This window comes from Rattus norvegicus, chromosome 4 (assembly GCF_021556685.1).
Source record: "Rattus norvegicus strain SHRSP/BbbUtx chromosome 4, alternate assembly SHRSP_T2T, whole genome shotgun sequence".
Taxonomy (NCBI): Eukaryota; Metazoa; Chordata; class Mammalia; order Rodentia; family Muridae; genus Rattus; species Rattus norvegicus.
This window is the reverse complement of record NC_141537.1, coordinates 163,820,993-163,834,141: the sequence shown is the minus strand read 5'-3', so window position 1 is coordinate 163,834,141 and position 13,149 is coordinate 163,820,993. Positions and strand designations below refer to the sequence as shown.

At 42.6% G+C, this 13,149-nt stretch overlaps 1 protein-coding gene across 4 annotated transcripts in view; it reads left to right on the top strand.

Annotated features, from left to right (window-relative positions):
- The window catches only part of Pzp2 (PZP alpha-2-macroglobulin like 2), a 51,147-nt gene that overhangs the window by 2,897 nt on the left and 35,101 nt on the right, over positions 1-13,149 (top strand). For 2 of the 4 annotated variants that reach the window (XM_087656101.1, XM_087656103.1), the window contains exons 2-9: positions 2,146-2,316; positions 3,335-3,518; positions 4,517-4,670; positions 4,858-4,910; positions 5,899-5,919; positions 6,447-6,615; positions 7,444-7,528; positions 10,778-10,901. In XM_087656101.1, coding sequence (XP_087512227.1) covers positions 2,231-2,316; positions 3,335-3,518; positions 4,517-4,670; positions 4,858-4,910; positions 5,899-5,919; positions 6,447-6,615; positions 7,444-7,528; positions 10,778-10,901 — 876 coding nt within the window. In that variant the 5' untranslated portion in view covers positions 2,146-2,230. 4 annotated transcript variants of the gene reach the window in all.

Genomic DNA, 13,149 nt, shown 5'->3' with positions numbered 1-13,149 from the left:
TTGTCGAAATTTGTCTCAAACTACCAATAATCAATATCTGTCCAAAGATAGATAACCTCATCAAGGAAGCCAAATGCAATATGCATGTATTTCATTAAAACATAATTTTCTCCTCGACCTCCGCAGGAAAGGAAATACACGATCAATAAGGAATAATATTTCAGTCTTTTTCTTTTTTTTAAACCTGAGAGAGGACCTCACTCTGTTTTCCTGGCTGGCTTAGAACTCACTATATAGAGGAGCCTTGCCTTGAACTGGTGGGCTCTGGTCTCTGCCACACAAGCGCTGGGACTGCCGGCTCTTTGTTTAGTTTTGAGGCAGGGTTGATAAATGCCCAGGCGTGGCTTAATCTCACTCCTGCTCACAGGTCAACCTTAAAGTTATATCCTCCCGCCTCTGTCTTATGGATGCCAGGGTCACAGCCACGCAAAACACACACACTTTAGCCTTGTGGTGACTTTATATTAATGTAACGGTGGGATTTTTCTTATTTCCATAACTCTGTAAAATAGATCCCAACACTCCTGTCTTGAAAAGCAAATAGGACAATGAATGAATACTAACTAAAAACTTTTATTTCATTCTAGAAAAACTAAATAGGGCTGCCCATCAAATAGAAAATATTTTCTTAGAGAATAATCAATCTTCTTTATTTCCTTAATGTTTAGTGATTTATTAAATATGTATTGTGTAGCATATGTCCAAATGAACTGTTTTTACTTTATAATAAACAAAGATAAGGAGAACCATACAAAAGCCAAACTTTCACATTGGAAGCTGGGCTGGGGAGGTAGCTCAGGTTTACTGTGGTCCTAAGTTTGCATTGCAGGGCTCACATAAAAGGCCAGGCAGGCAGGCATATGCCTGTGGTTGTAGTCCCAGTTCTGTGCGGCAGAGACTGGAAGACCCAAGAGCTTGCTGGCCTAATTGGTGAGCTCTAGAATCAGTGAGAGATTGCTGCCTCAAAAAATATGTCCAAGGCATCCACAGAGCCAGTTCCAGGATATCCAGGGCTACAAAAAGAAACTTTTATCTCGAAAAACAAAGAAGAGGAGGAGGCGGGGGGGGGGGAAGGAAGGGGTGAGGGGAAGGGGAGGGGAGGGGAGACAGGGGGAAGAAGAAGAAAGAGAAGAGGAGGGAGGAGGGGGGAGGGGGAGGGAGGGGGAAGGGGAAGGGGAAAAGGAGGGGAGGGGGAGGGGAGAGAGGGGGAAGAAGAAGAAAGAGAAGGAGAAGAGGAGGGAGGAGGGGAGGGAGGGGGAGGGGAGGAGGAAGAAGGAGAAGGGGGAAGAAGGAGGAGGAGGATGAGAAGAGGAGGGAGGAGGGAGTGGAGGAGGGAGAGAAAACAGAGAAGCTATCTGATGACAATCTCTGACTGCCACACTCACACGCATCCCCAGACACACACATTCCTGTGTGTCAGCCGTCTCCTAAGAAGGCCTGACGCAGGGGTTGGGGATTTAGCTCAGTGGTAGAGCGTTTGTCTAGCAAGCGCAAGGCCCTGGGTTCAGTCCCCAGCTCTGAAAAAAAGAAAAAAGAAGAAGAAAAAAAGAGAACAAAAAGAGAGAGAGAGAGAGAGAAAAAAAAAGAAGGCCTGACACAAGCATCGATTCACCCCAGATAAGGACGCAATGATGAACCAAAGCAGTGGTTCTTCCAAAGTTTAACTCGGCTTTATTTTCTTCAACTCCTTAAAAAAAAATTAAAATTAAAAAAAAAAAAAAAAACGAAGCACGTACCTCCAAACTTACCTTATCTAACATTCAGTGGTACATTTCACTATGTCACTGAGTGAATGCAAAACCCCGAGTTATGAAGAGGGGATTGATATTGTATATTTGCATTCGTTACTCTTTAAAAACACTGGACAGGTATATTGATTGAGTTCATCAAACCATGTGGTTTATTTCACTTTTCTTTGAAAATGTTTAAAGTCCCATGTATTAACCTGAGCTAGTGGCAGCCTGAAAGCACCACCTTTCAAACATTTTGGGTAACTTTTTAAAGTGGATAAAAAACATAGATGGTCCTGGAAATGATCTGGAATTGATAGTCCTGGAAATGATCTGGAATTGATTTTTTTAATACTGAAGTAGTTAATATGTTACAAAAATAAATGGTTGTCAGTTTACTTTCACTGCCCATCAGGTAAAATAAAAACCAGCAGATCTGGACAAGGATCAGAGTTCAGGGGCTGAGGGCTCAGACCTACCCTTCCCTGCCCCTGTCCACCATGAGGAGAAACCAGCTGCCCATACCAGTCTTTCTTTTACTGCTCCTGCTTCTTCCCAGAGATGCCACCGCAGCTACTGGAAAACCGTAAGCTATTCTTATTTCTAGGAAATTCTATTGTGTCCTTCCTTCCCACCATGTTATCTCTTTCCTCGTCTCCTATGCAGAAGTCTGTTGTCAAAAAAAACTTGGAAGGATTAGTTGTTGGGTTGAAAAGCAATTCCGCTTCCCCCCACGTGTTATGTGTTAGTTCCTGGTGCTTCCTGGATAGGATCTGTGGTGCTTACATGGAACCCAAGGCCACATGCAGTGGGTTTTTAAAGGCTTCCAGTGATAACCCACTGATTAGCTCATGGTTTGGAAATTTGGAATTTCTAACCTAAACACATGATAGTTGTCACATCAGACCTGTGTGTGTATGATTTTGTGTGTGTGTGTGTGTGTGTGTGTGTGTGTCTATGAGGCAAGACCTGACACAAACATTTACCCAGCCCAGATAAGGAATGGACATAATGATTCTACCAAAGTCCAACATGATTAACTAATGTGTTTGCGGGGTTACCTCCAGGAATATGAGTCAGGGGTTGCTTACAGGAACATGGACGATTCAAAGAAAACTGTGTCTCATTCCTGGGACTCCCTGCTTGACTTGAAGGTAGCTCAGCTGGTAGAAAAGTCTCCTCTAGGAGACTTGGCTGGTCCGGGAGTCTCTCAGAGGCAGCTCTGCCTCCTCTCCTTTCTCCAGCAGTTGTTTACTGCTCTGTAACCATGGAAAGACTGCATCCATCCTGTTAGCCTCGGGTCATAACATTTACCTCTTGTATCTCATATGTCCCTCCTCCCTCCAGGAAGGAATGTCTTGATTTGGAGGAATTGTTACATAGCAATAACTTGAATTGATTGCCCAGTGTTTCTAATACTCTGTGGGTGACCAGTTCCTGAACACCAGAGAATCACACCAGTGTCTAATCTTAGGTTTTATGTTGACCTCTGGAGAACCCAATCCTCCTGAAACCTAAGATTGATGGCAGCATGAAAAATCCTAGAAAACACTCACAATAATGGTGTCTTTCAAATCCTTCATGGTTGATCCTCTTCTCCGCAGACGATATGTGGTGCTGGTCCCCTCAGAGCTCTATGCAGGAGTCCCTGAAAAGGTCTGTGTCCACCTCAACCACCTGAACGAGACTGTGACACTCAACGTAACTCTAGAGTATGGAGTACAGTACTCAAACCTCCTCATAGACCAGGCTGTGGATAAGGACTCCTCCTACTGCAGCTCTTTCACGGTTAGTATCCCGCCTGGGCTGTCAGTGCTGGCAGAGAAAGAGTAATTGAGCTGAACTGTATATTCTCATTCATCAAAAAGAAATATTTTAATTAAGGAAAAATGATGAATACAAAGTATACTTCAAATTGCCTTTATGAGACTTACAAACAGGTCTAATGAAGTGCTTTAAAGAAGACCACTGAGATTCTCTTTTTTAAAGATTTATTCATTTTATTTATATGAGTACACTGAAGCTGTCTTCAGACATACCAGAAGAGGGCATTGGATGGTTGTGAGCCACCATGCTGTTGCTGGGAATTGAATAGTTAATGCTCTTAAACACTGAGCCATCTCTCTAGCCCCTTGAGATTCTTTTTTTTTTAAATTATGTTTTATTGTAATTTATTTAGTCTTTTTTTTTCTGGAGCTGAGGCCCAAACCCAGGGCCTTGCACTTGCTAGGCAAGCACTCTACCACTGAGCTGAACTCCCAACCCGAGATTCTTGTTTAAGATTTATTTTCAGATTAAATTGTGTATGTGCACATGATTGCAGGTAACCACTGAGGCCAGAAGAGGGCACCCTGGAGCTAAAGCTATGGACAGCTTGTGAGCCTCCTGAAATTAATGTGGGACCCTAATTTAGGGCCTCTGCAAAAGCAGTGTATGCCCTTAAGTGCTAAGCCACCTCTCCAGCCTTTGAATACTGATCTTCTTAAAAGCCAAATTATTCATGTAAGATGGCCTTGGAAGGTGGAATAGGAAAATTACTTTTTAATACCAAGACTTTACTGAGAAAGTACAAGGACACCATCTTATTCACTGCCCTGACTTCTGTTGTTTTGCAATGTTTTCTTCTAAAATCATGTTACACAATCCTAATAGTCCATGGATAAAACAGGAAATTGAGCCCTTGACAACCCCTTACCAGATCTCAAGGATTCACGAAGCAAACAGATCCCTGTAGACGCTGAGCCCCCAGAAGTGGATCTGAACATTCTCTCTATGGGTTTTGGCAGATCTCAAGGCCGCTTTCACCCTCGGCTCTCATTGCTGTGGAGATAAAAGGACCAACGCACCACTTCATAAAGAAGAAGTCAATGTGGATAACAAAAGCTGAGAGCCCAGTCTTTGTCCAGACAGACAAACCCATATACAAACCTGGACAGACAGGTATAAAGAATTCACTGGGCAAAAAATAACTGTGGAGGTGGGGTGGAGGGTGGGGTTTGGTGTACTCTTTATGACTAAGCTGCAGGCATCGGACCTCTGGCCCTGGGTTCCCACTGGGCTGTGGTTTTGGGGTGGGAGGGAGGGAGAGTTGGGGAGGGTAGGTCTCACAGCAAAATCTCTGTTTCAGTGAAATTCCGAGTTGTCTCTGTGGACATCAGTTTTCGCCCGGTTAATGAAACGGTGAGTCTCCTGTTGGTGGGTGAGAAATGAGAACGATTGTTTACAATGAGAAAAGTAAACGAACATCTAAGTCTGATTCTTCAGAAAACCTGAACACCTGACTCTGCCACAGAACACTGCTTGAGAGCTTCCGTGCCAGAAGCATACGTGACAGTAGCATGGATACAGTTCACCAACTGCGTTCTTAGAGTAGATAAAACATTTAAAATCAAGCTGGGTCTGGTTATGCATGGTTCTAAGCCCAGAGGGTGGGAGGCTGAGAAGAAGGATCACGAGGTCCGGGCCTGCCTGGACCACACAGTAAGTTGCTGTCTAAAGTATAACTACAAAAGGATATTCCATTCAAAATGTCCTCTTAAAAGATTCCAGCCACCTCCACAAGCACATTTGGTTTCTCTTAAGCAAATACCAATTCCAAAATAATGATAGTAGTAGTAGTAGTAGTAGTAGTAGTAGTAGTAGTAGTAGTAGTAGTAGTAGTAATATACTTACCATTGAAGTCTTTCATCCAGATAGATTTCCTCAAATGTATGCTAGCCACAAAAGGAAAGCCATGGCTTCTTAAGAGATTTATGTTCCAAACCAAACATGTAAAAAGGTAATGCATCAGAGGACCTCTCCTACTTTACACACGGAAAACAGCGACTTTGCTCCTCTGCGATACGGGTTCGATCACCTGATGTCATGGCTGACACCCATGACTATGTGAGCAGCACCACTGGACCTGATGGGGGAGGGGAGGCATGAAGGTGGGTGGGTAGAGAAGGAAGTGTGGGAGGGGTGAATATGGTCCAAACTCATTTTACAAAAGTCTCAAGAGAACTAATTTAAAAAGGGAAACTGGCATGGAACAAGGAAATAAGTCATTGTAAGAAGGAAAAAAAAAAGGCAATAAGCTTGGTACAATTGAAAGGCCGTAATTTGACAAAGATGCTCTCTTTCTAAATTACGCTGCACACTCATACTGCCTTTTTTTTTTTCTTTTCAGTTCCCCGTCGTTTATATTGAGGTAGGTACCAAACCGTACATCTCAGTCAGAATGACGGTGCCCTACAAGTTCTGCACGATCTCGGGTCTCCTTTTAGACTCCATTTCACCTCTACAAAACAGACCCTATCTTCTCTGCCTACCTCAAGTTCTCTAGGAAAGTAAGAGTAAAGGACTGCAGCAGTTTATGATGGAGTGATTTTATGGCCCTTCAAATATTTCTGGCTAAAACGGACATGTGTATCAGAAGGAGGTCCACTGCGACACACATACGCAGGGTCTCCCTTCTAAATACTAACCTGCTTGGCTTCCAAGATCAGACAAGACTAGCACCTGGGATGGGATAGCTGTAGGGTTCCAAGGTTCCCACAGCTGGTGACCTCACCGTCCATTACTCAGGTCTACAATTTTTTTTATGTTGGTTAATGATGTGAGCATTAATTTACCAACCGCCTATTAAACACCCAGTGTTATTATTACCTGATAAGCTGACCTCTAATCAAATTATATGTTTCAATTGTTTACACAACTCATAATATCTTTCTGTAGAATCCCAAGAGGAACAGAATCTTTCAATGGCAAAATGTCGATCTACCAGGAGGACTGCACCAGCTCTCTTTCCCACTGTCTGTTGAGCCAGCTCTAGGCATCTACAAGGTTGTAGTGCAGAAGGACTCAGGGAAGAAAATAGAACATTCCTTTGAGGTGAAGGAATATGGTAAGAATTGTACACATTTAAGGCATTTATGATGGTGGGACCCTTAAGGTTACTTTTCTGTATTTGTGTGTGGTATATGCATGTGTGTCCATGTTGGAGGTGTGCTATGTTCTCACTCTGTGTGTGCAGATGAGATGGGAGTTGATATCAGGAATATACCAATCATTAAGCATGATTCTCAAAGCCCCCCAGACCTTCTATGACAATTACATAATAAGATAACAGCTTTCACTCTTATGGGGGAAATTTGGAAAAGGAATGACTCAACAGGAGGAAGTGGCAAATCCCAGAACATGACTAGCAAGTTCTAAAGTGGGCATGGGCTTAGTCAGAGCATAAGGGGGATGGGGGGTGCAACTTCAGGTTCCAGAATGGAAGATTTGCAGGAATCGTGAAAGAGTCTGCAGACCTTCAGTTCAGTACAACCATGTGTCTGACAATGGGACTGACGATGTCTGTCAGTCAGAAGAACTAGCTTTTGGTTAAAATGAGAAAGGGAGGAGGGGAAGAGAGAGGAAAACAAATCAAACTTGAACGCACTGGCCCTACTGTTCCTTCAACTAACTGTGATGGATCTTCAGACTCAGTGGTGTTTCACCCACCTTTGAAATCTTGCACAAAATCAGAGAAGATGAGTCTGGGAAATGTAGTCCAGTTTCACCAAGTGGTCATGGTACCAACTGCTCACAGGAATGAATGACAACATCTCTTTCCTAGTGTTGATTTCTGTGTTATTCTATGCCATAGATGCCTCTAATAAAATCCACTGGTAATATTTATGAGGTCTCTTACGTACTCTCACCTCTTTTTTTCCTCTATTCTAAACAGTTTTACCCAAATTTGAGGTGCAAGTAAAAATGCCCAAGACGATGGCTTTCCTGGAAGAGGAACTTGTTGTAACTGCTTGTGGCTTGTGAGTTGCACTGTTTTATCTTGTTTTGTTCTCTGTATCCTATTTGAGATGGTATTTTAAATAATATTCAGTAAGGCATTACGTAATAATAATCAGCACATAAGAAGTCTATGACCATGAGGCTAAAGCTACGACATCACAGCTGGCCTAAGGGAAGATTCAGGGGTGTTGTCCTATGTCAGCTCTACAGGGGGACCCTCATTGAAATTAGAATCCCTAGCCCCACCTTCAGAAATTCTAGTTACAAACCTAAGGCAAGGGTCACAAATCCTCTACCGCAGCACGGTAGAATACCCATCCAGGGTATTGTCAAACAGGAAACGAATTCCACCCTTGCATGGGACCCTTCCACTGTACTCAGCGGAAACAAACTGAATCATCGTGATGTTATTTACAAATCATGTTTTTATTTTGTAGCCACTGCTTTCCCAAACAATTTCTTACTTGTTATTTTAAAATACTCAGAAATATGGTCTTTATATATCTTTTCCTCTTTTTTTATATAAAATAACATTCATGATCTGACATTCAGAGACAATCACTTTTTAATTAATTATGTGGGTTTGCCCATATTGCTACACACATGGGCAGAGGCCCAAGAAGCCCAGAGGTATTAGATCCACTGAAGCACTAAAGCTGGAATTGCAGGCAGTTGTGAGCCACCCAACATGAGTGCTGAGAAAAAACTCAGGTCCTTTGGAAGAGCGGGAAGCACTCTTTTTTATGTGCATGGGCGTTTTGCCCACACAACTGTCTGTGTCCCACACGCATGCCTGGTGCCTGCAGCAACCAGAGAAGGGCATCAGAGTCCCTGAAAGTTGCAGATGGTTCTGAACCATCAGGTGGGTGCTGGGAATCAAACCTGGATCCTCTGGAAGAGCAGCAAGTGCCCTTCACTACCATCTTTCCAGTGAACGAGACAGTCTTTTTTAAAATTGGATGTTTTATGTATTTACATTTCAAATGTCATCCCTTTCCTGGTTTTCCCCTCTCCCATACCCCCTCCCCCTGCTTCTACGAGGATGTTCCCGCTCCCAACCACCCACTCCTACCTCAATGCCCTGGCGTTCCCCTACACTGAGGAATCGAGCCTTCATAGGACCAAGGACTTTCCTCCTACTGATGCCAGACAACACCATCCTCTGCTACATATGCGGCAGGAGCCATGGGTCCCTCCATGTGTACTCTGGTTGGTGGTTTAGTCTCTGGGAGCTCTGGTGAGATCTGGTTGGTTGACATTGTTGTTCTTCCTATGGGGTTGCAAACCCCTTCGGCTCCTTCAGTCTTTTCTCTAACTCCTCCATTGGGATCCCCAGGCTCAGTCCAATAACCATTGGATGCTGCAAGCATCCTCATCTGTATCAGTAGAGCTCTGGCAAAGCCTCTCAGGAGACATCCATATCAGACTCCTGTCAGCAAGCACTTCTTGGCATCAGCAATAATGACTAGGTTTGGGATGCATATGGGATGGATCCCCAGATGGGTCAGTCTCTAGATGGACTTTCCTTCAGTCTCTGCTCCACTCTTTGTCCCTGTATTTTCTCCTGTGAGGATTTTGCTCCGGCTTCTAAGAAGGACTGAAACATCCACATTTTGGTCTGCCCTCTTCTTGAGCTTCATATGGTCTATGAATTGTATCTTGGTTATTCCGAGCTTTTGGGCTAATATCCTCTAATCAGTGAGTGCATACCATGTGTGTTCTTTTGTGACTAGGTTACTTTACTCAGGATGATATTTTCTAGTTCCATCCATTTGCCTAAGAATTTCATGAAGTCGTTTTTAATAGCTGAGTAGTACTCCACTGTGTAAATGTACCACATTTTCTGTATCTATTCCTCTGTTGAAGGACATCTGGGTTCTTTTCAGCTTCTGGCTATTATAAGTAAGGCTGCTATGAACACACAATAATAGTGGGAGACTTCAATACACCATTCTTATCAATAGACAGATAATAGAAACAGAAACTAAACAGAGCCACAGAGAAACTAACAGAAGTTATGAACCAAATGGATTTAGCAGATATCTATAGAACATTTCATCCTAAAACAAAAGAATATACTTTCTTCTCAGGACCTCATGGTACCTTCTCCAAAATTAACCATATAAGTGGTCACAAAACAGGCCTCAACAGACAGGAGAAGATAGAAATAATCCCATGCATTCTATCAGATCACCATGGACTTCAATAACAACAAAAACTACAGAAATCCCACATACACATGGAAGCCAAACAACGTTCTTCTCAATGAAACTTGGTCAAAGAAGAAATAGAGAAAGACTTCTTAGAATTTAATGAAAATGAAGGCACAACATACCCAAACTTATGGGACACAATGAAAGCAGTGCTAAGAGGAAAACTCATAGCTCTGACTGCCTCCAAAAAGAAACAAGAGAGAGCATACACTAGCAGCTTGACAGCACACCTAAAAGCTCTAGAACAAAAAGAAGCAAACACACCCAGGAGGAGTAGAAGGCAGGAAATAATCAAACTCAGGGCTGAAATCAACCAATTAAAAACAAAAAGAACTATACAAAGAATCAACAAAACCAGGAGCTGGTTCTTTGAGAAAATCAACAAGATAAATAAACCCTTAGCCAGAATAACCAGAGGGTACAGAGAAAGTATACAAATTAACAAAATCAGAAATGAAAAGGGAGACATAGCAACAGAAACTAGAGGAAATTTGAAAACTTATCAGACCCTACTACAAAAGCGTGTACTCAACAAAACTGGAAAATCAGGATGAAATGGACAATTTTCTAGACAGATACCAGGTACCAAAGTTAAATCCGGACAGTCTTACAGCAAAACCTCAACTAAAAGAGAAAGAACTGGGTGTCGTGACTTTTAATCCCAGTAATCAGGAGACAGAAGCAAGCAGATCTTTGAGTTTACATCAGCCTTTATGCAGCAAGTTTTAAGTTAGCCCAGGATGCATGAGACCCTGTCCCCAAGTTAAAAAAGAAAAGAAAAGATAAAAGGAAGGAAGGGAAAGGAAAGGGAAGAGAAGCAAAGGAAAGAAGGAAGGAAAGAACCTTGGAAAAATATTAAATCAGTATCTTTCCATTTCAAGACATTTTCAAAAGGTTCACTGACTACTTTGTCTTAAAATTATAGCGCATTCTCACTTAGACAGGATGAAGCCTGGTATCCCGAGAGAGAGGAACCAATAGGACAGAACAGTGACTTGGTCCAGTCAGGTAAAGAAAACATCTTGACGTTCATAGTTGATCATGTTATTGTTCTAGATACACATACGGAAAGCCTGTTCCTGGTCTGGTGACAATGAAAGTATGCAGAAAATATACACAGTCCTACTCCAACTGCCATGGCCAACACTCGAAAAGTATCTGTGAAGAATTCAGCAAACAGGTATGAAGAAGCCACTCCCTAGTTCTTACTTTGTCATGAGCTATAGTGCTGAGTGCAGCACAAATAGGCATATACTCGAAGTGTCATCAAGCAAGACCTCAGAGTCGGGAGAAGGAATATGAGAATGGTTAGTGGTATCAGGAGCCCAGATGAAGGCGGAGATTCTGAATCTATAACTGGGTCCATTTGGCCAATTTTGTCATTTTTCTTGCCAACAGCAATCAACATGCTGAGTTCTAAAAGAACAAAGTAGCGTTCAACACGACAGAATGAGTCAGGTGTCAAGGACTGAGGGAATACAGTAACACACCATTCCCAAATGACAGAGGGAAAAATACTGAACCGTAAATGAGCATCTGGCCCAGAAGAGGAAGACCCAGAAGACAGCAATTAGAGACCCCTATTATGTCTCAGAGGAGGGATAATGGAGGGAAACGTCTGAGAGTAGAATATCGCATTGAAAGCACTGGATGTGGCTGAGTGTAGAGGCTCAGGCCTGTAATCCTAGTAGCTGGGAAGCAAGGGCAGGAACAGGAGTCCAAGGTCATCCTTGGCTATATAACGAGACCAAAGTTGATGTGGACTGAACGAGAACTCGTCTCAAAAAGAACTTGTGGGGGTTGGGGATTTAGATCAGTGGTAGAGCGCTTGCCTAGCAAGCGCAAGGCCCTAGGGTCAGTCCCCAGCTCCGAAAAAAAGAAAAAAAAAAAAACTTGTGGCCCTGGAGAGACGTCTAGGAGTTAAGAACACTTGTCATTCCTCCTGAGGATCTAGGTTCAATTCCCAACACACACATGTGAACACAACCTCCTGTAACTTCAGTTCCAAGAGTATCCCACACCCTCTTCTAGCTTCCATGGGCTTTGCACGCATGCAGTGCATAGACACACATGCAGGCAAAACACCCAAAGACATAAAATTAAATTAAAGATTCTTAAAGTTGTATGCATGCGTTCTGATTTCAAAGGAAGGGTATGTAAAAACTCAGAGATGGCTGTTAGAGCGAGCACTGTGTAGAAATACAGGAAAGTTACCAAAGCTGCAGAGAGTTAATCAGCGAGAGGCCAAAGTGGAAGGTGTGAGGATAAACAATGGGACAAACACTGATAAACACATCAGTTCACACTCCGGCTGCCCAGAAAATGACTCGTGATGTCTATAAATTCATTAATCATGATGGAATTTTGAGTAGGAGTTGTAGTAGTGGTAGAAGTAGTAGTAATGTGTGTGTGTGTGTGTGTGTGTGTGTGTGACTATTCCAAATTGACTTCAAATAGTTCTGCTCCAACCTCCCAAATGCTAGGATTATAAATGTCTGTCAACTTGTGCAAATATGATATAATTAAATTTGTTATGCAATGGATATCTGCAGGTGAGACTTGGAAACAAATCTTTATTAAAACATAGGTCACAACATTTAATTCAAAAATCTGATTGCTATAAGGAATTGTCTAGTCAATGGCTATGCATGTTCCCAATGTCTTAGACATCAAGAAAATACAGGAAGTAACAAGTGCTGGCAAGGACACAGAGAAAGGGGAACCCTTGTGCAGTGGGGAATGTAAGCTACTCCAGGCACTTGTTGAGTAAAGGACTCAGTAAGGGAAGTTCAAAAATTAAAAATAGATCCATCTATGAAACAGCGGGGTGTTTACCCGAAGGATTCACACACCACAGAGTCAACACGCCACGATGGCACATCCACAGTTCTTGCAGCACTGTTCCCGGTAGCTATATTATAAACCAAGTGAGGTGCCAGTCAGTAGAGGAGTGGATAAAGAAACCGTGGTGTGATCTCCAGAAAGGATATGCTTTAGCCACGAACAGAGGCAAGTTGTGTGACTTTGTAGGAAAATGGGCACAACCAGAGATAATTGTGGTGAGTTAAGTCAACCTCAGAAAGGCAAGCATCATGTGTTTCACTCTCATTTGGCTCCCGTCTTTTATAGAGAGAGATATATAATCATGCACGTGTTTACATACAATGGGGAAAAAAGTAGAAAGAGAACTACACAAGCTAGTGGTCCCCAACCATCCTAAATACAGCGACCCTTTCGTACAATGCCTCATGTTGTGGTGACCCCAACCAGAAATTTATTTTTGTTGTTGTAAATGTAATTTTGCTACTGTTGTGAATAGATATACAAATATCTGTGTTTTCTGATAGTCTTAGGTGACTCCTGTAAAAGGGTCGTTCCACCCCCGCCAAAGGGATCACAACCCACAGGTTGAGAACTATGGACCTAGG